The 26,844-nt window shown below is 36.9% G+C and overlaps 1 protein-coding gene across 2 annotated transcripts in view; it reads left to right on the forward strand.

Annotated features, from left to right (window-relative positions):
- Window positions 1–26,844, forward strand: part of LOC106880055 (F-actin-uncapping protein LRRC16A) — a 547,921-nt gene that overhangs the window by 180,784 nt on the left and 340,293 nt on the right. For both annotated transcript variants that reach the window (XM_089356189.1, XM_089356195.1), the window contains exons 13-14: window positions 11,974–12,073; window positions 14,778–14,832. In XM_089356189.1, the coding sequence (XP_089212315.1) occupies window positions 11,974–12,073; window positions 14,778–14,832 (155 nt within the window). The remainder of the gene's footprint in view (window positions 1–11,973; window positions 12,074–14,777; window positions 14,833–26,844) is intronic.

Genomic DNA, 26,844 nt, shown 5'->3' on the forward strand with positions numbered 1-26,844 from the left:
TCAACTGGAAGTCCTGTTCGATCTTCATCTTCAAGGCTGAAATCTCCACTTCTGAATTTTGCAAACCATCTTCTGCAAGTTCTTTCATTCAAGCATTCTTTCCTATAAACTGAGTGTATGCTTCGAGTCGATTCGGCTGCAGAGTTTCCTTTTTTGTACTCATAAAGTATTATGTGCCTCAAATGCTCTTTGGATACTTCCATGTTAGAAATGGTTTTAATCAAAGAAATTTTAATTCTATTATTCTGTAAAATAATGTTTAATTAGTTTAAATGTACACAAATGCATAAAAATAATTTTAAATTCCAGTAGACATTCTAAAATACTATTAAATTTCATTCTATTTTAAAAAAGGTAAATTTGGACAGAACTTATGGGATGACATGATATATATATATATATGTCTATATGTATGTATGTATGTATGTATATATATATATATATATATATATATATGTAAAGAATGGAGAAACAAACACAAGAAGAAGCAAGTCAATTGGGCTGGTTAGCTATTGATTTAATTATGTGGAGATTATATAATGAGTCATTTACGATCGTTTCAATGTGCCAAATGGTTTGGCAGATCTCTTCAGAATGTTGAGGAGTATGTTAGAGTTCATGGCGTGAGAGATGCAGGAGAAACAGGTAGTTGATATAGTAATGCATATGGTGGTATAAGAATAGAGTTAGGTAAAGTTAGTCTTACATTTTAGTTGAAGTTGTGTTAATAGTCTTTCTGCAAAGGAGAGGTAGGGTGGGTGCTGTTCAAGCTCGTAGTTCCAATCTTAATCAGAAGCATTTCGCACGTGGTTGTTTTTAGAATTCAGGCATGTGTCTTATACTTTTAGCACCGGTGGTGTTAGTAAAGGGGAGTAACTCTAAGTTTTGGTGAAATATGTATATTATTTTACTTCTTTCAGTCATTTGACTGCAGCCATGCTGCAGCACCACCTTTAGTCGAGAAAATCAACCCCAGGACTTATTCTTTGTAAGCATAGTACTTATTTCATTGGTCGCTTTTGCTGAACCACTAGGTTACGGGGATGTAAACACACCAGCATCAGTTGTCAAGTGATGTTGGGGGGGGGGGGACAAACACACACATACATGCATACATAAATACATATATATATATAGTTGGAATTTACAAAAAAACAAAAGATGAAGTCTGATGTGTAAACAACAAACAGGTGTATTAGTTTAACACTCAGGAAGATGAGAAAGTCTTTTATGTTTCTAGCCTCTTCAACAGAAAGGAACATGAGAAAATTAACAGAGAGAGAATACAAACAGAAAGCTTCGCCATGATAGATCACTAGCCACTAAACCTTTTTCTATTTTCTCTCCCTGTTTATTTCTGTATTTCTTTCTGTCGAAGAGCATAGGCTCGAAACATAAAAGACTTTCTCACTTCCCTAGTGTTAATCTAATACATCTGTTTGTTGTTTACACACCCGTCTTCGTCTTTTGCTTTTTTGTAAATTCTCAATATATATACTCTCTCTTTTACTCTTTTACTTGTTTCACTCATTTGACTGCGGCCATGCTGGGGTACCACCTTTAGTCGAGCAAATCGACCCCAGGACTTATTCTTTGTAAGCCTAGTACTTATTCTATCGGTCTCTTTTTGCCGAACCGCTAGGTTATGGGGACGTAAACACACCAGCATCGGTTGTCAAGCAAAGTTGGGGGGACAAATACAGACACACAAGCATATACACACACATACATATATTTATATACATCTATTAGACAAAAGAAACAGACTTGGAAGGACTGGAAGAACAGTGGTAGCAGGGAATTGTACCAATCTGCCAGAAGGGAAGCTAGGCGACAGGTTTATTTAGCCAGAGGGGAAGCAGATAAGAAAAGATTTGCCAATGTTCTGCGCCGTGAGGACCAAAGACTTGAGGTATTTCGTGTTGCAAGACAGTGTAGGAGAGAGAATAGTGATGTTGTAGGAGAGAAATGTGTTCACATGGATGATGGTACGCTTGCACTAAATGAGGCTGCAAAGAAAGAGGTCTGGAGATGCCACTACGATAGATTGCTTAATAAAGAGAATGAATGGGAGAAAGAGAGTCTGCTGTATGTTGACCCAACAGAGGGACCAGCTATCCGAGTTGACAGTACCATGGTAGATAAAGCAATTAAGAGTATGAAGACAGGGAAAGTCCCTGGCCCATCAGGAATCACTGCAGAGATGCTCAAAATATCTGGCAGTGTCGGCTATAGCCTAGTCACCCACATTACAAACCAGGTGATACACGAAGGAGTCATACCTAATGACTGGTGTAGCAGTACCATAGTCAACTGCTACAAAGGTAAAGGTGACGCTTTAGATACAAATAATTACAGAGGCATCAAGCTGTTAGATCATGTTATGAAAGTTACGGAGAGGGTCATAGCCTAACTAATTAGGGAGCGAATCAATTTAGATGAGATGCAGTTTGGGTTCGTGCCAGGTAAAAGCACCACTGATGCCATATTTCTAGTAAGACAGCTGCAGGAGAAATACCTAGCCAAGGATAAACCTCTGTACCTAGCTTTCATTGACATGGAGAAAGCCTTTGACAGGGTCCCCCGATCCCTTATCTGGTGGTCAATGAGGAAACTAGGGATAGAAGAATGGTTAGTGAGAGTTGTGCGAGCCATGTACAGAGATACTGTCAGTAAGGTGAGGGTTGGAAATGAGTACAGTAATGAATTCTGGGTAGAGGTAGGGGTCCACCAAGGTTCTGTCCTCAGCCCTCTCCTATTTATCATAGTCCTCCAGGCGATCACAGAGGAATTCAAGACAGGATGCTCCTGGGACTTCCTCTATGCTGATGACCTTGCACTAATTGCTGAGTCACTATCAGAACTAGAGGAGAAGTTTCAGGTGTGGAAGCAAGGACTAGAATCGAAGGGCCTTAGAGTCAACCTAGCTAAAACCAAAATCCTAATAAGTAGGAAGGCAGATAAAACACAAACCCCTTCAGGTAGATGACCCTGCTCGATCTGTAGAAAAGGTGTAGGCAGAAACTCTATAAGATGCACCAAGTGCAAGCTATGGACACATAAGAGGTGCAGCAATATCAAAAGCAGGTTAACTAGGAAGTTAGTTTTTGTATGTGGCAGATGTTCAGGTGCAATAAACACTGTAAACAAACAGGAAACAACTTCTGTCTCATTCCAGGGAGAAAAACTAGAGGTAGTTGATAGCTTCCGCTATCTGGGTGACCAAGTTAGTAGTGGGGGTGGGTGCGCTGAAAGTGTAGCTGCTAGAATAAGAATAGCTTGGGCAAAGTTCAGAGAGCTCTTACCTCTGCTGGCGACAAAGGGACTCTCACTCAGAGTAAAAGGCAGACTGTATGACACATGTGTATGAACAGCCATGCTACATGGCAGTGAAACATGGGCTGTGACTGCTGAGGACATGCGTAAGCTCGCAAGGAATGAAGCCAGTATGCTCCGCTGGATGTGTAATGTCAGTGTGCATACCCGACAGAGTGTAAGTATCTTGAGAGAAAAGCTGAACATAAGAAGCATCAGTTGTGGTGTGCAAGAGAGGGGATTACGCTGGTATGGACATGTGGTGAGAATGGACGAGGATAGCTTCGTGAAAAAGTGCCACACCCTAACAGTTGAGGGAACCCGTGGAAGAGGTAGTGAGGTGGTGAGGCAAGACCTTCGAACATTGGGCCTCACAGAGGCGATGACTTCTGACCGAGACCTTTGGAAATGTGCTGTGCGTGAGAAGACCCAGCAAGCCAAGTGAGACCTAAATCCAAGGCCTTTGCTAGGGGTGTAGCCAGCCCACACATGCGTACCTTTCCTACATTGGACACTAAACTCCGCTTGTGAAGACTTGTTGAGGCAAGTGAAATCAAACTAAATTTGACGACTGGCACCCGTGCCAACGTCGTCTCCTTCATTTGACACGAAACTAAGCTTGCGAAGACTTATTGGGGCAAGCGAATTGCAAAATCGGGATAGCAACTGTGCCCAGCGTCGCCTTTCTGGCACTTGTGTCCATGACATGTGTAAGGCTTTTCGAGCGAGATCGTTGCCAGTGCCCCTGGACTGGCTCTTGTGTGGGTGGCACATAAAATACACCATTTTGAGCGTGGCTATCGCCAGTACCGCCTGACTGGCCTTCGTGCGGGTGACACGTAAAAGCACCCACTACACTCTGAGTGGTTGGCGTGAGGAAAGGCATCCAGCTGTAGAAACTCTGCCAAATCAGATTGTTGGCTGGTGTTGCCATCCGGTTTCACCAGTCCTCAATCAAATCGTCCAACCCATGCTAGCATGGAAAGCGGACGCTAAACGATGATGATGATGATGATGATATACGACGGGCTTCTTTCAGTTTCCGTCTTCCAAATCCACTCACAAGGCTTTGGTCGGCTTGAGGCTATAGTAGAAGACACTTGCCCAAGGTGCTATGCAGTGGTACTGAACTCAGAACCATGTAGTTGGTAAGCAAGCTATTTACCACACAGCCACTCCTGCGATATATTATAATGTTAGGGAATTACAAATTCCGAACTTACAAAGAAATACAATTTGATAATATCAAATTGAGTTGTATATTGAAAAATATTTTAATAATTTAGAGAAGAACCACCATGGTACAACTCGCATGAAGAAGGAGATCAGGCACCAACAAGAAAAGTGTACTATACAAAACTAGTTTAAAAATCTAAAAAATTTGAGGGAGAATATATAATACATAAAATCTATGAAATATTGGACTAAGAATTAAAATCAGTTACGTTTAAGAAACGAAAGTGGGAGAAAGACTATGCACGTTTCATGGCGACATAACAGTGGGAAATATCTGGTGAATCTACAATGATTCGAACAAGATAAATACCACTCAATATGAGGACACTTTTCAGGTCCAGTAACTTCAAAAAACATATCTTAAATTTAAAAATGCATAAAATAAGAAAAGTATAAAACCTTGACAATTTCCTTTGTACTAATTGTTGCTTAAACGGACAGATTTTTATACTTTTCTTACTTTATGCATTAGTAACGAATTCTTTACTGATCCTGTTTGGGATTTCTTCCGGGAATTGGTCCAGTCAGAACTGAAGTGCCTCTAGTCCATAATTATGAGGTATACTGGTGTATAAATTAATCACATCAAATGAAACCATGATTGTTTCTTCCTTGACTTTCTTTGGGAGGTGATTTAACATATCCAAGTCATCTCTGATATGGCTATTGGTGTGTTTAAGGAAGGGTTTTAGGAGGATGTCCATAAATAGACTTAGTCTGTGTGTTTCACAGGCTGGGCCAGCTATGATGGGTCGTAGTTTTAGGTCCCCCGGGTTTGGTGTATGAAATCACAAAGAAATCCCAAACAGGATCAGTAAAGAATTCATTACTAAATCGGTTGAATTCATCTTACGAAACAACCACTTCATGTTTGACAATACTTTCTACCAACAAAAATCCGAAATTGCTATGGGCACTAGCGCAGCTCCAGTCATTGCGAACCTAACAATGGGTTACTTGGAAGTAATAATATACCAGGAATCTTTATCTACCTTTGGAAACACCCTTTCCCAATACATAAAAGAAAATTGGAAAAGATTCCTGGACGACTGTTTCATACTCTGGAATGAAAACACAGATAAACTCCTGAAATTCAAAAATCTATTGAACAGTGTCAACTCAAACATACAGTTCACAATGGAATACAACCAAAAGGAACTCCTATTCTTGGATATACTAATTAAAAAAGTAAACCTAAAAATAGAAACGGACATATTTTTCAATATGCCACCTAAGACACACCAAAACAAACATCCCCTTCAACCTTGCAAGAAGGATATGCACAATAGTGTCTGAACAAAATACCAGAGACTTTAGACTACAAGAACTCAAAAACACACTAATTGACAGACACTGCCCAGTTCAACTCAGAGGATGGAATCAGACATGCATCACAAATCGACATATAAAGCTTAAGAAAAGTTAAACACAGCAACACACCTTCCCCAAAAATACTACCGTACATATCCACAGAAACAAAGAAGCCTTCACCATCATCACCCAAAACATACCATTGCTACATAAGGACCCCAAATTAAAGGAAATTTTACACACACACAAAATCATTAAAAGCTACAAACAACCAAAATCACTAAAAAAGATCCTCACAAAGGCAAAATTATTTTCCAAAATAACAGATGCAAAAGTGAAAAAATGTGGTCAACCAAATTGCGCAACATGCCCAAACCTTCTAGAAGGTTCAGAATTCCTTTTCAAAGAGGGATAAAAATTCAAAATTAAATCTGACTTTACTTGTGCCTCAGAAAACCTTATTTATGTAATAAGATGCTCAGGCTGCCACGAAAACTACATAGGGTCCACGGGATTATCGCTCAGATGCAGATGCACTCTGCATCGACAGCAGATTGCATTCCCAGAATACCGAATGATACCCTTTAGTGAACATATTGAGAAATGCGCAAAACAAATACTACCACAATTTATAATCTTTCCATTCTATCAATGTGCCATTGGAACACCAACACAAATTAGATTAAATAAGGAAACCTTCTTCATTCAAAAATATAAACCCAAACTTAACCATTGCTAACACTTTTAAATAAGGAAATTCACCTCACTGAGAGAAAAAAATTCAGAACAAAACCTAACATTCTATTCCTTCTAAACCAAACCATGGTAAATTAATCAAAATCTATCACCTCCTACATATCGATTATCTCCCTTATACCCGAAAAAATCCCTGATTACCTCCCCCTATCTAGAACTCTAGTTTACACACTGGAGCAAAGACATGTTACAATACAAGTAGAGAAATTTGAAAAGACAACACAAAACCGATTATTTCTCCAAATACAATGTTTCATGTAACACAAGCCTTCTGTAGTTTTTTCACTCTTGTTTATCTTTTATACATATATATATATATATATATATATATATATATATATATATATATATATATATACACACATATATATCATCATCATCATTGTTTAACGTCTGTTTTCCATGCTAGCATGGGTTGGACAATTTGACTGAGGACTGGTGAACCAGATGGCTGCATCAGGCTCCAATCTGATCTGGCAGAGTTTCTACAGCTGGTTGCCCTTCCTAATGCCAATCACTCTGAGAGTGTAGTGGGTACTTTTACGTGCCACTGGTACTGGCAATGGTCAGTACTGGTGTCAGTCCAGCGGCACTAGCAACAACCTCACTCAAATGTTTTGTTCATGTGCCACCGGCACAAGTGCCAGTAATGCGACATTCGTTGGTAATGATCACGCTCGAATGGTGTTTTTTACGTGCCACCGACACGGAAGCCAGAGAGCTGCTCTGGCAGTGATCCTGCTCAAATGGTGCTTTTAGCGCTCCACTGGCACGGGTGCCAGTCATCGAATTTGGTTCAATTTCGATTTTGATTTCACTTGCCCCAACAGGTCTTCACAAGCAGAGTTTAGTGTCCAATGAAGGAAGGTTGGCATAGGTGCCAGTTGTCGAATTTGGTTCGATTTCGAATTCGATTATATATATATATATATATATATATATATATATATATATATATATATATATATATATATATATAGATAGATAGATAGATAGATAGATAGATAGATAGAGATATATACATATATATATATATATATATATATAGATATATGTGTGTGTGTAATAGGCTTCTTTCAGTTTCTGTCTACCAAATCCATTCACAAGGCTTTGGTTGGCCAAGGACTATAGTAGAAAACACTTGCCCGGAACCATGTGGTTGGTAAGTAGGCTACTTACTGCACAGCCACTCCTGTGCCTAAAACATAAGAATCTGAAAAAATTTTTTCAAAATGATGCATTTTTCAAGGAGTGGTGCAATTCTGCATTAGCCCTGAAAAATTACATCAGTATTAGATGGATGTGTCCTTATTTCATCTAAGATATATTTTTTTAATGTGGATAGCAAGAAAAAAACATCACTCCTAGTAGTTAAACATTCTTTCAAGGTCCTTAAGTACTTCAAAATGTGTGAGAAGAGGGTGATTTGGCTGGTATTTCTAGCATGTAGACCATATAGATGTGATACATCAGTCAAAAATATAAGAATTTAAAGCAGTGACCTAGAAGATGAAATACTATGAAACAATTATTAACAGAACATGCATTTAATATTGAAAAACAATGATGAATTAATAGGGTATATTAACTGAAAAACTAACACACAACTAAACATAAGCTTTAATAAAGTATCAAAACAAATTAAATTGTATGAATAGATCATAAATTGAATCCGCGAAGTAAAAATTTCAAGTAGCATTGATGGTATTTTTTGTTTTCGAGCATGTGCATAAACATGTACTCCGGTCTGGAAATGCTGTAATCAGCTAACGTGTATGAGTGGGTATGCATAACAGGGCATACAGCGAAACACTTTTTCTTTTAAATAAATTACTAATGATCCGATATGAAATTAATATAGACAGCAGTGTGTATTGTGTTACCAAAAAGGAGAACTATAATTCTCACTAAATATGACTAGGGTGTTAGAAACACCTACATTGCTAGAAATAAGAGCTAAAATGCTCTAAAGCTTTAGTCAAAGCACATAATTTTATATATATATATATTAAATATATACTTTTATAAAACAAATTTTACAAAATATATAGTATCTGTTAACAGTCTTAGCCAAAAACTCACAGTTGAGTTTTTGTATATATATATGTATACATGTCTCTTAAAGGATAGAGCTCAAAATCAATGCATTGAAGATACTTTATTGCAGCAACAATTATAATAACAGAAACAACCACAATAAGCCAAACCTATGCACATTTCAATAGGGTATCCCGGAAAAATAAACCACATCATAAGATGTCTCGTAAAATATTGTAACAAATTACAACATATTACACATTTCTGGATACTCCATCTCATCAGGGTCGCATTATTGCCATCACCAATACTATTATTAGCAAAACACACACATCATCCAAGAGGGTGAAAGAATAATCGACGGCACGCAACCTACCATCGTTATTTTCTTACAGAATGTAAACAAACCAGTCAACCGAAATCCAGCGACGTACACCGCCCGGTTTACAGCGTAAAAATTCCTTGCCAAAAATTCATCCCCCATGTACATCAAGATTTCCTATCGGATCTTCCTATAACGATAGTGTATTAATTAATTCATTAATTATACCCGCCCACGCCCACGCACCGCACACCACCACCCACATGCCCACACCTACCCCCACACACACATATACCTATACTTAGATACACACACCAATATATATTTTTTTGTATTTTTTATGTATAACCATACACTCAAACACATATACACACAAACACATATACACTCACATATGCATGCATATACATATACACACATACAGATACACATGCACCCACATAAACGCGCACAGATACACACACACATTTACATATATACGCATACATATTCACATACACACATGCGTACATATGTACATACATACATATAGCTATACCTCCATATATACATCGATACATATGCACATACACACACACAAGCTTATATATGTTTACATGTACACACATACACATACGTCTCCATACACACATATACATATATACACACATACACTCTCACGTGTCTCCACATGTATACCTACACCCATATACATATACACTCATATATTTGCGCCACAGACCTAATTCCAGTAAGATATATAGAGATGAATATACCTCTTCCTTAATTTCGAACTTGTGCCTATACACATTCCGGTAATTCCTATTTATAAAATGCATACGTATGTCTATACATATGTAGACATCTGTAAGCTTTAAACGTTATTTTATTAACTAGGTGACCCTTGGAAAAAAGTATGGAAAATAATTCCAAGTTACATAACGAACAAGTACTTTTACCCTTGTCGTACGGCATCGATTTGCCTACTAACAACCATTCAAGGGAGTAATCCTTTTTCTCATCTTTCAATTTCCAAACTAAATTACTAAGCGCCGTACTATATTGCTTACTCCTATCCCTAAAGGAAGAGTAATGATTAGAAATTCGTTTCGAGACCTCAAGTGACGAAGCCCCGATATAACTCCAAATCTTCTTATCCGTTATAACATTACACCTATAGACAATGTTTTTAGTTTTAGCATTTGCACTAAGGAATCTTATTCTATTAGGGTTATCTTCAGATATTTCTATTAGTTTATTACCAAAGTTAGTGGTATTATCCATATCCTTTTCGTCTTGACTAACATCTCGACCATTGCCTGTATTATTATTATTATTACCCTCTGTGTTTATGTCAACAGAACTATGACTAGAGTTTGAGGATAAAAGTTTAAAGTTATGAGCGGCGATAATTTGGGTCAAATTCTTGGTGTTTGAAAATCCGAACCTTACCTTATGCTCGTTAATAACCTTATAGTAGAGCGAGTTAATTGGAAAATGTTTCCTAACTACATTCCTGAATAAACTAACTAAATTTGATTTTACTTGCCTCCCATAAGGGACGATGAACCATAGACTATCCTGTTTCCTAGAATGACAACCTGCATTATTATCCCTAAAAAACTTAAGCCTACTACTTTCAGCCCCTGGTACACTATCGTTGGATCTTGGCCTATGCTTTAACTTACTGAATGGGTTAACACTATTCTTATTATTCTTCTTATTATTATTATTGTTAGTTTTATAACTAACCTTATTGCTATTATTCACATTATCAATTTTATTAATATTATTATTATTAACATCTTCAATAGAGGAAGCAGAATCTGGTTTAATATAGTATACCTTATCATTATATCCTGCTTCCAGCAAAGCAGAGTTATAAAACTTTGCCTCATCTTCAAAAACCAGATTATTTGCAGACAGGTTGGACAATCTTAAAGATATACTATGGACCAAGTTATCTGTTATTGCTTTTGGATGATTACTAGATCTATTGATATACCTCAGGTTAGTTAAAGGTTTATGATATGGCCTATATGATTTATTATGCAGATCAAGCGTAACGTCTAAGAAATTAGCTACAGATATATTGTCCTCAAAAATAATATCCATTCCCATTCTGTGAAAAAATCTAACTAATCTATTTTTTATCCTTTGTACTTGCTGTTTTGAACTATTTCTGAGAAATAGCAGACAATCATCTCTATACAGACCCCCTCTGATATCTGGGAATTGATCAGCTAACTCATCAAGTATAAAGGAACAAACCACATCGGCAACCTGGGCCGAATCTGAGCTACCCATAGGTACATCAAACGCATCAGGTGTACCCTTTCTAATCCAAACTTTGTTATTAAACCTCATAAAAGATTTCCTGGCAGCTAAAACTACATTAATCTCTTCTCTAGAAAGCCCAGCTTTATTGTGCATAAACCACAATGCTTTATTAAGAACAGAAGGATTAATTGAGGGATAGAAATTAGCTATATCAAATTGTATAAATTTGACATTATCTTTATCACTAATAGAATTGAACCAATCTATTACTTGCTTAGAATTGGACCACAGTTGTAGCTTAAGTTTTCCAATTATTACAGGGATATACTTATCTAATATACTTTTGCTTAGTGTCCCTATATCCGACTTAGCCGGGCAAATAAGCCTTAATTTAGGATCAGTCCAAAAATTATTCTTGTGATCTTTCAATATGAACCTCGGTTGCCTTGGCACTATAGGCTCAGTCCTATTTAAAAGGTTAAATCTCTTCATTAATTTTTTTGTTTCCATATTCGCATTTCTTAGTGTGTTCATACTAGTAGTCTTATAGTTCTTCTCAATTTCTTTTTTAAGAAGCTCCAAATAATACTGCTTCTTTAGCTTATACAGCATAGAGAATCATCTGAAAACATTTATCTTCATTTATTAATCATTCAATAGATGTTTTATAGTTAGTTATAATTGATTTACAAAACTGCTCCAATTTTTATTATGACTATTTGTTCCTTTCATTTTAGGATTTGATTTGAACATTGAAAGGATCTTTAAGTCCCTCTGCAATAACAGAACCCTCAAACACCTTTCAGTTGGTCGTAACTTTTCTGGAGTTAAAGCAAAGTGAGTAAAATCCTTTGTGCTAATTTTTGTTTCCTTGGACTATATACATTGTTATTATTAACATCTTACAACAGTGGTATTATCACTTGGTGTTTTGTTATCTATTTGAAACACCATTTGTATTACTTTCTCCCTGATTTTTGTCTCAATATTTTAATTGTTTTAAGGTGGCGAGCTGGCAGAAGCATTAGCATGCCATGCAAAATGCTTAGCGGTATTTCATCTGTCTTTACATTCTGAGTTCAAATTCTGCCGAGCTCGACTTTGCCTTTCATCTTTTCGGGGTCAATAAATTATGTACCAGTTGCGTACTGGAGTCAATCTAATCAACTGGCCCCCTCTCCAAAAGTTTCGGGCCTTGTGCCTAAAGTAGAAAAGAATATTTTAGTTGCTTTAATTCTTAACTACTATCCCAAAATCATAGTTATTTTAATAGTGAGAATCTCATATTATCATGATTTTCACCATAATCATTTGTACCAATATTTTATATGCCACTTCCTCAGTGGCACTCTCTCTAGTGATGCTGAGCAGCAACCAACCCAGGTACAGATGTAACTATACCAACCATGTAGCGATTATTTTATTTTACTCTTTGCAGAGCATTTGTTTTTTTGTTCTTAACTTTTGTTTACATGCTTCTGCCATATGTATGATGAAGTATTTTCAGCTTCCTTTTCCACTTCAGCGATCACTACTCTCCTATCCTTTCTAAGTCAAATGCCAGCCAAGAAAGACAGTGTGGATCTAGCTGCAAACTCACAATATCCAAGTGTATGGAAGTACATACACTGCCATTCACATGTCTCACATGATAGCCAAAGTCCTAAACACTTTCAGCTCTTTCTATCATGTGCATTTCCAAAGCAATTTCAACTCAACAATCAAGCTATTTTTGCTCTAAGTTGAGGTCATAATTTTGTTATTGCAATCTGGCCTGGGAACAACTTCTTCCTTCAAATCTTCTTCTTTCTCAAACTTCTTCCTTCCATGTCATTGAGAAATCTGGGTCTTGACTTTCTTTTGTTTTACTCCTGCAATGTTCATTCACACCTTCTGTGTAAAAAGCAACAAGGGGCAACAGGGTGTTGATTCTTATGGGATTGATGCTGCTATATTAGCAAAGTTACTGAAAACTTTTGTACCACTCTGCAAGGAAAGACTTGTATGCTCCCAGAACATGCTCTAAGTATGTTTAACCTTCCTACAGAGACAGAAGCACATCATCGCAGCATTAGCAATATGATAGTTTCTTTTGCTCCTCTGTATGCTATGCTGTAACAATACTTCATCTGCCTTTGTTATTCTAAGACTAATGTCAGGTAGAACATTCTGGGTCTAGTTATATCCCACTTTTATTAGAAGCAACATACACTGATTGTTCTATATTATTAATTTGTTTCATATTTCTCCCAGTTCATCCATTGCTCTACTCTACTTATTTTACTTCCAGAGTTGTCTCTGCCACTTTAATAGCTTTTTATGCTCCATTTCCTTGTTGCCAACACTAGTTCCTGGGCCCCTACAACAACAGGATTTCCTGAATTTCATAGCATCATGTAGCAACACACTTTTCCTTTGCAACTTTAAACTAAATTTTCTAAAAATAGCAGACTGTGTTAGCAAGAAGTCTGAAATTAAAATTTTGATGATAAAGTAAAATGTGTATTGAGCCATCTATGAATTTTAGTATAAATACATTGTTGAGTAGCATGTTTACTCATCCACATATTGGAGTGAGACAAAAATTATCCCAGCAGTGACTAATGAAAATGCCAGATGCATTTCAACCTCATTGGGCCTGTTCAATGGCATATACCCACAGCTGGCCACATGCTTAGATGACATTTGTCACTTCTGATATATAGAAAACAGTGAATAAAGATACACTGGTATTGCAAATAGCTGCCTGACTGAATAAAAATTCTTTATATGCATTAGAAGCATTATTAATTAAAATGGTTATCTATGTATCATACTTAAATACATCTTTAAAAGGTAAATTTATTGTGATATTCATCCGGAGATAACATCCATTATGGACAAAATATGTTGAAAAATACAATATATAACAGAAGGAAACAAAACGCAATTAGCAAGTACCCCAAATGCATTTCAGCCACAATGGATTTAGTCAGTAATATACTGACAGCTAGCCTCATGTTGAGATGAGATTTGTAATCTTTGATAAATAGGAAAACAGTGAAAAGTATTCACTAGTATTCTGAAAAGGCACCCAGTGGAATAAAATTATGTTACATACAACAGTAGAAGCTGTAGTTTTATTCACCAATACCAGTGTATGTTTTCAGTTTTCCTACATACTGGAAACAATAAATCTCATCTAAGCATGTGGCTGGCTGTGAGTACACACCATTATCCCAACAAAGCTGAAATGCATCTGGCATTCCAGCTATGCTCTGTTGAGACTGCTCTCATCTCCCTCCAATATATATTGTGTTTTTAAACACAGCATATCCATAAAAGATGAAAATTTTAAAGTAGTAAATATATCAAATTACATTAAAAAAATTAGTAACTTTAATCCTGAAAAGTAGCATAATCCACTACTTGTATCATAATCTGACAACTTACTGAAGTCTTATAGTTATGCTTATTCTTAATACGAACATTATTTTTACATTTCGTTTTGCTTATTATTTTTTCATTTTACTTTAAAATAAATCTTTATCTATTTCATTAGATATTTGCCTCGTGTTTTGGATAGTTTGGTTCAACTTCTTCATGATGAAAACTGTGTAAGTAATATTTCTTTTTTCTCACTGTACTCTTCTTCTTAAATATATTTATTTAATAGATGGATTAAACAAGAGAAGAACTACTCATAAATTTTGCTAGAATTTGTGCAATTTTATTTGTGGAAGGTAAAAGAAAAACTTATCTAAAAATGAAGTTCTCAGATGTATATCTATGGAAAACACATGGGGCAAAGTACAATATTCAAGGCTGAGAATGTGTTACAAAATGGGTAACAAAACATGTGCATTGAGTTAAGTTTATATTTTATTATGTAACATTTTGTGAAGGCAGCAAACTGGCAGAATCATTATTGCACTGGACAAAATGCTTAGTAGCAGTTTTTCTGGCTTTATGTTCTGAGTTCAAATGCTACTGAAGTCAACTTTGCCTTTTATCCTTTTGGGGTTTATAAAATGAGTACTGGTGTTAATCAACTATCCCCTTCCCCCAAATTTCAGGCCTTGTGCATGTAGAAAGGATTATAAAACATTTTGTGAGCAATAATATTGTTGTTTATTAGTTCCAAAGGGCATTCACCAGTTCACTGTATTTTCAACATGAGTGTCTACAACTCAGGCAAAACAATTACTGCAGATAATTTTAGCTTGAAAACACTAGTTTCTTGCACATATCGAGAATTTTGACTGGCAACTGGTGGTACTGTCACCTATGGTTGCTTTCAGAGTTTCTTGGTTATGATGATATACATCAGTGAAAGATATTAAGATACATATGTGCAAAGCCTGCACAGTTTCCATTTATCAAATTCCACTCACTTGGCATTGCACAACCTAGTTGATTTCTGTTTAATGCATTGCACAGAAGGATCAAACTTTGAACCACATGATTTTTGAAGCAAAATTTTTAAGCATGGAGCCTTGCATATACCCTTATTGATATACATTATTGCATGAGTAATGAAATATTGTCAGTTTTAGAGATGAGTATTCAGTTGTTTTAGCAACTGCACTGCCTACTCATTGTACGAGGAGGTCCTCAAAAGTAACTGGAAACATTCTCTGTGTGACAAGCCCATTGTAGTTCAGGCTTCCACTGCTGGGAGCCATTTGATGCGACCCTCGCAATTCAGTATACCGACCAACATCATCAAGTGAAGTCGTACTGTTACGTAGTATATCTTTGTTTTGCAGTGCTTTTCCCCTGTTCATCAATTTTTGCAATGGCTCAAACAAAGGAACAGCGTGCTTCTGTGAAATTCTGTTTTCTGCTGGGGAAAATGGCAGCTGAAACAGTTGTCATGCTTTAAACAGCTTGCTAAGACACTGCCATGAGCAAAACACAAGTTTATGAATGGTTATCACGCTTTAGGAATGGTCACTTTGTCCTTGAAGACCAATCTCGTTCAGAGCATCTGTCGACCTCCCGAATGAATGAAAACATCATGAAAATTCATGAACTAATTTTGGAGGATTATCAACAAACAATTGACGAATTTGTTGATATTCCTGGTGTCCTGGAGCTCCTGCTAACAAATTTTGAGCAAGGAATTGTGAATGAAAAGAGTTGCAGCAAAATTTGTGCCTTGCTTACAGAAAATCAAAAGCAGTCATAATTGAATGCATGTCCGGAATTGAAAGAACAGTTGTAAGTTGATCCAGATCTTTTTGCAGAAGTCATCACTGGTGACGAAAGCTGGCGCTGCAGAATTTGCAGATGTGGAAGAGGTGAACAAAAAAGCAACAGAGACATTAAAAGGCACCACTTTGCAAGAGTTCCACCAATGTTCGAACAATGGAAGAGGCGTCAATGTATTGCTTCAAATGGAAAATACTTTCAAGGCAATAAAAATGCAACCATGTAAAACTAGATAAATAAAATAATATTGCAAAATTCTGGTTTCTTTTGAGTACCCCCACATATTAGTGTGTAAATGGCAGGGCATTTCACAGACTTTAGAATAAGACCTTGCAGCACTGCTCAGCACATTGAGCAACAAGCATTTTCCACCAGCTTTGGTCATCTACTCTTGTACATCCATTCCATTTAATGTTGATTGTCCTCAGGTCATCTTGAAATGCTAAGTGATCATTAGCCTGCTCCTTCTATACATGCTAACAGGTGGTACCCAAGTCATGGTTGCTTCCATGGTTCTAGATGGCTAGATGGATCATGTGCCCAGCCAGGCAGAATTGGCATTTTACTACAATCTCTTGCCATAATTGTGAACTTGCTCTTCTCATAATCTTGTTCTTGTCACACTGTGCTATCAGTTGACTCTCAGGATCTTCCTAAGGCATGTTTGATAGAATACATTAAGTTTTTTATCCATCTTTACTATGCTCCTCCAAGTCTTGCTGCCATTGATTGCAGCGAAACTAGGAATGTATAGAGACTATAGACAGAATGATGGAGTTATATAGATGTTTGGAGCCACCTTATACTGTTAACCACTGGTCTATGTCACAGTCTACAAACACACATGCATACACGCAGCAGTATCAACATATATTTATACACATGCACATGTTTATGCATTACAGGATGTAGACATTCATTTGTTAAATATTTATGACAACTATTCTTTTCCCTTAATGACAGCAATTATCTGCTCCTATCTCCCTCCTCATTCTTCCCCCTCTCCTTTTCTTTGTTCCTATCAACTCTACAACTCCCACATATTTGACCTCATTCATCCCTTTCTTACTTCTTGACCATTTTATTTCTTCAAAAATTTGCTTTTTTCTTCTGTACTTCCGGTTCCACTTTCCATTTCAACTCATCTGTGATGAGTTAACTTAGAACAAGCGACAATGTAACCTTCACTGCCAATAAATTGTTATTGTTCATGATCATACACTGTCCACCTTTTGTTCTCTGTACCTGCCATGGACTGCTTGAAGCTTAAAAACTTCCTATGCTTGACTCTCTGGATCTTACCCTTGTATATTGATATGTATATATATATATGTATACATCAGGTCATTAAGAATGAAATGTTCAATTTTGAATGGAAAGTTTATTTTACTTTGTCTCAATAAAAAGCAATGCAGTTAATCAAAGTATGCACCTAAATTATCAACACAATTTTGCTGTTTTATCAGTAGCTTATTTATGCCAGCAGTGAAGAATTCTGGAGAGCAAGAGGGGATGAAATCACAAAAGGCTATTTTTGGATTTTCTCCAGATTTGAAATTTTTTCCTTGCAAGAAGTTGTCTAATGCCTAGAAAACATGATAGTCAATTGATGCAAGGTCTGGTGAATATGGTGGATGACAGATCACTTCCAAGTTCAGTTCCTGCAACTTGAGTAGTGTTCTTTGGGCAACGTGTGGTCGAGCATTGTCTTGGAAGAGAATTGGCCTGTCTCTATTGACCAATCTCGGTTGTTTAATTGCAAGTTCATCATTTCATCCAATTAGTTGATGTATATATATATGCTGTAATTGACTTACCAGGTCTCATGAAGCTGTAGTGGATGACACCAGCACTGGACCACCAAACAGACACCATTAGCTTTTTTTTGGTGAATATTCCTTTTTGGGATTGTGTTTTAGCACTTTGTCTTTATCCAGTCACCATGCAGAATACCTGCTATTGTTGAAAAGAATGCATTTTTCATCACACATAACAATACGATGCAAAAGTGGTTTGCATTTCTGCCATATCTGCAAAGAACAGCAAGTTCCAAGACAACGTGTCATGTGATGCTCATTCAGTTCGTGTGGTACCCACTTGTCCAGCTTCTTTACCTTACTGATTTGTTTCAGATGGTCCAATACAGTTGGAATTGAAACATCAAACCTTGCTGCTAACTCACACATAGTTTGAGATGTATCTACTTCCACTACAGTTTCCAGCTCATCATTATCCACCTTGGTCTCAGGTCTACCATGGGGTTGATTTTCAAGAGTAAAGTCACCAGACTGGAACTTCTCAAACTATCAACATACAGTGCGCTCATTCACCCCATCTTCACCAAACACCTCACTAATGTTTTAAGTTGTCTGGGACGCATTGGTTCCATGACGGAACTCTTATTTAATACACAATACAAACTTTTTATCTATGAGTTCACAAAAATTGATTTACAAGAGAACACTCACAATATAATCAGACAACATGAATTGCATTTCGAAAAGTCATGATGTAACTCTTCAGTGTTGTAAAACAAAGAATTGTCAGGATAAAACATTAGAATTAACAACTGTCAAACTTGGGGCATAAGAAAATTGGACATTTCATTCTTCATGACCTGATCTAAATAAAGATATTATTGTTATTATTAATAAATAACAATAATATAAGTGTTCACCAAGCATTAAAGCCAAAAAGGCAAATTCATAAATTTATAATTAATTATTAATTATAGTTGAGGGTACATGAAGTACCAGCATTGCTAATAGGAATTGCAATATACCCAAATAAGCCACCCTTTCACTGAAAATTCAACTGGGTGACGAAAATCAAGGAACAAGTAAAATTTAACTTACCATTGTGCTTGAAAGTCGGAAATGAGGATCACAGATATACGTATATCACATGATTTTGAACTTTGAGATATTTTCCTTAGTTCTCATCAGTAGGTCTTGCTGCTGTCATGGATTAAACTTATACTCGCTTTATCATGCCTGTCATTGTGTTGAAAGAATAGCATCAAATTCAAATGATATCAGTGTATAATTATATATATATATATATATATATATATATATATATATATATATATATATATATAACTTTTATAAGTAATATTCTAAAAGAATATATAACTGAACTTATGTTGAGTGCTCAATTATCTTGAGCAAATAAACGTGTATATATGTGTTTTTATATCATTAATAAATTCGTAGAAAGGCAGATTGTATGATGCCTGTGTATAAACAGCAATGCAACATGGCAGTGAAACATGGGCTGTGGCTATAAAGGACATAAAAAAGCTTGAAAGAAATGAATCTAGTATGCTTTGCTGGATGTGCACTGTCGCTATGCATGTATGACAAAGTGCAAAAATCTTGAGAGAAGTGTTGGGTATAAGAGGCATAAGATGCAGTGTGCAAGAGAGGAGACAGCACTGATATGGTCATGTGATGCACGTGGAGGGAACCTGTGGAAGAAGTAGACCCAGGAAGACACAGGATGAGGTGGTGAAGTATGATCTTCAAATGTTGAGTCTTATGAAAGCAATGATAAGAGACCAAACCCCTTGGCAATTTGCTGTGCTTGAGACAGAATGTCAAGGTAAGTGAAATCATAGTTGTGGCCCGTGGCAAGTAAAAAGCACCCACAACACTTAGTGGAGTTGTTGGCATTAGGCAGGGCATCTAGCCATAGAAACTAAGTCAAAACAGACTGGACCCTGGTGCGGCTCTTCAGCTTACTAATTCCATTCAAAGTGTCTAACCCATGCCAGCATTGAAAATGGACACTAAATGATGATAATGATATATATATATATGTGTATATATAAAATTAACAGAATGAGATAAAAATCCAAGGCTGTGAAAGATTTCAGAACATTTATAAAGAGAAGGTCTTACAGCTGTTTCTGGAATATTTCATATATCCCTTCATCAGAGATGGTGTGAGAAAATGGTTAAGCAATAGTTATTCTAGAGAAGATATGAAATAGAGAGTGAAGTGGAAGAATGAAAATAATGAAACTGCAGATACAATATCCCTGCATATCTCACATCTGTTTTCATTCCTCCACTTCACTCTCTATTTCATATCTTCTCTAGAATAACTATTGCTTAACCATATCTTTCAAAATATTAAATATTGTTTTCCTGACTATATTATTGATGAGTTCTACGAATTTATTAATGATATAAAAACACACACACACACACACACACACACACACATATATATATATATATATATATATATATATATATATATATATATATATATATATATATATATTGAGGTTATGAGAAGTAATGGTGTCAAGAAGACCCAAAGGTGTCAGATAATACTGAGTAAGTGCTTAACTATAAACAGACTATAGTTAAGCTCCAGGTTCGGTGATTATGCGAACGAGGAGTCCAACGTTGGTCATATATCAGCATGCGTATATATAAAAAATTAACAGAATGAGATAAAAATCCAAGGCTGTGAAAGATTTCAGAACATTTATAAAGAGAAGGTCTTAGAGCTGTTTCCAGAATCCGTATATATATATATATATATATATATACATATATATATATATATATAAGAGATGTGTGTGTACGTGAATGTACTTTATGCACGTTCACAAATTAGCATGCATGTCACTCCAATTTTAGGAGGAGATTCGTCATGACCCTATCTGCATTTTCTTCAACTTTTTCTCTCAGAAGCATCTGCGTATAGCTGTAAAAATCGCTAAACTTTTACCAATTTTGAAGTTTGTTGACATGGCGAAGTCAAATCTGTACGTACGCGCATGAAGGAGAGAGAGAGAGAGAGAGAAAGAAAGAAAGAAAGAAATAGTGTTTTTGTGACAGGGGAGTTACAGAGTGTTTACTACCGTCTAACAAAAAAGAGGAAACAAAAAGTGGGAAAGGGAGACACAAAGCGGCTAAGGAAAAAAAAATTCTCTAACCAAGACAGAGTTTGTTTGCCAGCATCTAAGAAAAGAAAAAAAGAACAAAAAAGTGGAAGAGGGACACAGAAAGACACTATATTCTATAATGAGATTATATATACTTTCTCACACAACAATTAAAATATATTTATTCTAAATCATATATTTATTTTAAATCGTTCATCTTTCTCCCCCCTCTCACTCTCACACACACGCACATATACTACTTTGGAAGCAAAAGAGTTTTGTTTATATTTCACAACTATGAAACAAAAAGGTATGTAACAATTTGTCAGCCACCAACCCGTTTTTCAGACCACTAACACCCGCGCGATTTCCACTAGGGTGTTACAGTTAGGGTTTTATGGTTAGGATTAGGGTTAGGGTTACGGTTAGTGTTAGGGTTAGTGTTAGGGTTAGGATTAGGATTAGGGCTGGTGTTAGGGTTACGGTTTTAGGGTAAGGGTTAGGCTTAGGCTTTAGGGTTAGGGTTAGAGTTAACCTAGAAGGGACAGGCCCTTTATTTTTTGGTTAAGGCTGTTGGTAAGTCTTCCTAAGTTACTCCAATCCAGATCCCCAATGCAAACCTTCAGATCAACCTTCTCCTATACAGATCTCTAATGCAACTTTAAAAAAAACAGCCAATGAGTGGAAATAACCAATAAACTGATTCCTTATGGGATTTCCCAATCAAATTGCCAGCAAACCATTTTCAGCCAAACCAATTTCAACGGATTTCACTCAAATCTGATGTCGATGTTACTTATTTTGGTTTGAAATAAAGCACTTGATCACTTAATAATTCTAGCTTAATCCCGGGCAGCGCCGGGCTATACTGCTAGTATTTTATATATCCCTTCATCGGAAACGGTGTGAGAAAATGGTTAAGCAATTCTAGAGAAGATATGAAATAGGGAGTGAAGTGGAGGAATGAAAACAGATGTGAGATATGCAGGGATATTGTATCTGCAGTTTCATTATTTTCATTCTTCCACTTCACTCTCTATTTCATATCTTCTCTAGAATAACTATTGCTTAACCATTTTCTCACACCATCTCTGATGAAGGGATATATGAAATATTCCAGAAACAGCTGTAAGACCTTCTCTTTATAAATGTTCTGAAATCTTTCACAGCCTTGGATTTTTATCTCATTCTGTTAATTTTATATATACACATATATATATATATCATTATCATCATTTAGTGTCCATTTTCCATGCTGGCATGGGTTAGACACTTTGAATGGAATTAGTAAGCTGAAGAGCTGCACCAGGGTCCAGTCTGTTTTGGCTTAGTTTCTATGGCTAGATGCCCTGCCTAATGCCAACAACTCCACTAAGTGTTGTGGGTGCTTTTTACTTGCCACGGGCCACAACTATGATTTCACTTACCTTGACATTCTGTCTCAAGCACAGCAAATTGCCAAAGGGTTTGGTCTCTTATCATTGCTTTCGTGAGACTCAACATTTGAAGATCATACTTCACCACCTCATCCTGTGTCTTCCTGGGTTTACCTCTTCCACAGGTTCCCTCCACGTGCATCACATGACCATATCAGTGCTGTCTCCTCTCTTGCACATTGCATCTTATGCCTGTTATACCCAACTCTTCTCTCAAGATTTTTGCACTCTGTCATACATGCATACCAACAGTGCACATCCAGCAAAGCATACTAGATTAATTTCTTTCAAGCTTTTTTATGTCTTCTATAGTCACAGCCCATGTTTCACTGCCATGTTGCATTGCTGTTTATACACAGGCATCATACAATCTGCCTTTCACTCTAGGGGAGAGAACCTTTGTTACCAGCAATGGTAGAAGCTCTTTGAACTTTGCCCAGCCTATCCTTGTTCTAGCAGCTATGCTCTTGGAGCAGACACCTTTACTGCTGACTTGGTCACTTAGGTAAGGGAAGCTATCTACTACTTCTGAATATCCCCCTGGGCATTTGATGAAGTCTGTTTTCTGTACATTTCTTGAGTTTATTGTACCTATACACCTACCACTCACAAAAACTACTTTCTCTGTTATCCTTCCTCTGATATTGCTGCACCTATTATGTGTCCATAGCTTGCACCAGGTACCCCTTAAGCAATTTCTCTTTACACCTTGTTTACAAATTGAGCAGGACCATCTACCTGAAGGGATTTGTGATTTGTCTGCTCTCCTACTCACTAGAACTTTGTTCTTTGCTAAATTAGCTTTAAGGCCCTTTCATTTCAGACCTTGCTTCCACACCTGAAATTTCTTCTAGTTCTGGTAATTATTCAGCTATAAGAACAAGGTCATCAGCACAGAGGAGCTCCCAAGGGTAGCCTGTCTAAAATTTGTTATAGCCTGGAAGACTATGATGAATAAGAGGGAACTGAGAATCAATCCTTGGGGAACTCCTACCTGTACACTAAATTCATTGTTATACAGGTTACCAAATTTCAGCTTAGTAACAGTATCCCTGTACATGGCTTACAATCTACCCCTAGCTTCCGCATTGACAACCAGATAAGGGAACCTGTCAAATGCTTTCTCCATGTCAGTAAAAGCCAAGTACAGAGGTTTTTGCTAAGTACTTCTTTTGCAGCTGCCTAACCAGGAATATAGCGTCAGTAGTGTTTCTCCATGGCATAAAACCAAACTGCACCTTGTCTAGACTAACTGTCTTCCTCATCTTTACCTTTGTAGCAGTTGATTATGGTGCTGCTACACCACTCATTGGGTATGACTCCCTTGTGGACAAACTGATTAACTATACAGATGACTAGACCATATCCCACTCCACCAGATATTTTAATCATCTCAGCGGTTCTTGCTGATGGACTGGAAACTTTCCTCATCTATCTAGCTCTCATGTCTTTATCTACCAAGCTATTTTCTATTCGGATAATTGGTCCCTCTGTTGGGTCCACATTAGGCAAACTCTCTTTCTTCCATATGTTCTCTACATTTAACAGCCTTTCATAGTGACACTGCTAAGCTTCTTTCTTTGCAGAGTCACTGGCTGCAAGTGAACCATCATCCATGTGAATCCACTTCTCTCCTACAACATCACGATTTTCCTTGACACAGTCTTACAAACTAAAAGATTTCAAGCTGCTGGTCCTCACACTGCAGAACATTGGCAAACTTCTTCCCTTCTGCTTCACTCCTGGCTAAGCCTCCTAGCTTCCCTTCTAGTTACCTGATGTAGTTATTTGCTACCGCCATGCTTCTAAACCTGTTTCTTTGCTCTACACTGTTCCACCACCTTGTCACCCTAGGTCTGGCTGGGACTTTGCACCAGCTGCAAATTTGGTCTGTGGATCTTAGTAAGTTGTCTAGTAGGCACTTCCAGTTGTTCTCTATGTTACATGTCTGTAATTCCTCCACCTCCTCATTAAATGCTTCAGTTTGGACATCTCTAAATCTGATTATTCAAAGGATCCTCAAGCTTCCAGATCCTTCTTTTCCAAGCTAGCCTGCTTCTTGCAATCCTTCTAGTCTGAAGTCGCTAATGAGTAACCTATGCTGAGGGGTACATTCTTCACCAGGGAAGGACTTTGCATTTATGAGCATCCATGAATCTCACTTTCTGGTGGGAATGTTATCAATCTGGCTAGTGTGGTCACCAGATTTATAGGTTGTAAATGGACAAATGAAAGAAAGTGGTACTCAAAGTATGTGGTAGGAGTTACATTATTACCTCCGCCTTAATGAAGACAGAATTATTGTTTTCAGTCGTGTTTGTTTGTCTGTGGACAAGATATTTCAAGAGCCATTGGATTGATTCAGATGAAACTTTCAGGGATGTTTAGCCTCGTGACTAGCACAAACAGATTAGATTTTGGGATTGATCTGATACCAGACAAGGATTCTGGATTATTAAAAAAATTTTTTAACTTAATCTTTGAGAGTGATCACGTTCATTTTTAGTATTCTCATTTGTGAGAGCAGTCAAGTTTATTTCAGATATTCTCATTTTAAGAATCATCTCCGGCTAATCATTGAGAGGACATTGGTGTTACCTTGGTAGAGGTTTACACTCTCTGAGTGCTCTTGCTTAATAATAGTTTGCCTTAACTCCATACAACTTAAAGTTTGTTAAGCATCTAGATAGATAGATAGATGGATAGATAGATACATAGATAGATAGATAGATAGATAGATAGATAGATATATAGAGAGAGTAGCGGAATATGAAACAAATTCCAGATGATTTCTCAATGTTAGGTCTCTTATTGGTGAACTCAGATCACTCAGTATTGTTGGTCTGGAAGCAGCATCAATTATTTTCCTTGTTCTTAGGTTCATGTGATCAGACAAGATCTTGCTATGTAGCTGTTCTGCAATGTCTGGAAGGTGTGGTATGGTTTATATAAAGCAGCATTAATTTGTTGCATTTGATACTGGCATGGTTGGATGTTGTTACAGGTAAATGAAGATCTAACACTTTAACAGGAACAGCCTTTCCATGGGTGTAACCAGATTTGGTGGTGCCCAAGTGGATTCTCAGCATAGATTGGCCTGTAGTCTCTATGGGTGGCAGGAATTATGTAGCCTTCCATTGTGTATGGAGGAGCTAGGCTTAAGGTGATATATCTGGATTGTCAGCTGCCAAGTTATATCTCTGATGGTTAGAGTAAGACAGTTCATATTTCATTTTGATGGATACTGCAGTTTAGTGAAGTATGTATAGCCTGTCTTGGAAGCAGTGTTGGCAACTGTTCCATGTGAGTATGGAGGGGATCTGTCAACGATGCTCTATTTGTTGTTGGAGAAGTTGTTCTGATGGTCATGGAGTTCCTAGATAAAATGGGACAGGGAAGTGGAATTTTCCATATCCTTGCATCTGAAGGAGTGCATGTGCTGTGTATAATTTCCCTTGTAGCATTGGTTGTTGTGTTCATGTAGTATTTTGTAATGCCATCAGATGGTGTGAGGGTGGTTCTATAAATAACAGCCCTTATGAGGCAGGATCAACCCAGTGGGAAATTAGTAGGATTTTGAAAGTTACAGGTTAGAGTGTGTACTTGCATCTATTGTAACAGCCAGTGTTAGAAGGAATTTTGTCTAAGCAAGTGCAACTAACCTTGAAGACATGGGGTTTAAAAGTTTATAATAATTATGGGCAAATACCACCCTTACAGGAATTCCAACAAATAACCTGCGTAGATTCACAGAAACTCCAATCAACCCTTGCTTTAATTAGAAACCTAGTCACAAACAGTAGAATGACCTCTAAATTATGAGTGTATAAAACTTTCATGTACATCAAAGTAACCATCATTGCATTACCCAACATATCCATTAAAGTCACCAGCCATAATACAAGGATGCACTGAAAAGTTCCTGGCTTTAAGGATATTGGGAAAGGTCTGGTTGGAGGCCCAACCTTCAGAGTTCTTTTACAGGGTTTAGAAAAACTGAAGGACCACAGCAATAAGTGTGTGAATGTGAGAGATGTTGAATGAAATTATAATTAACTGATCTTCTTGTATTTTCT

This window comes from Octopus bimaculoides, chromosome 1, assembly GCF_046866305.1.
Source record: "Octopus bimaculoides isolate indiv1 chromosome 1, ASM4686630v1, whole genome shotgun sequence".
NCBI lineage: Eukaryota > Metazoa > Mollusca > Cephalopoda > Octopoda > Octopodidae > Octopus > Octopus bimaculoides.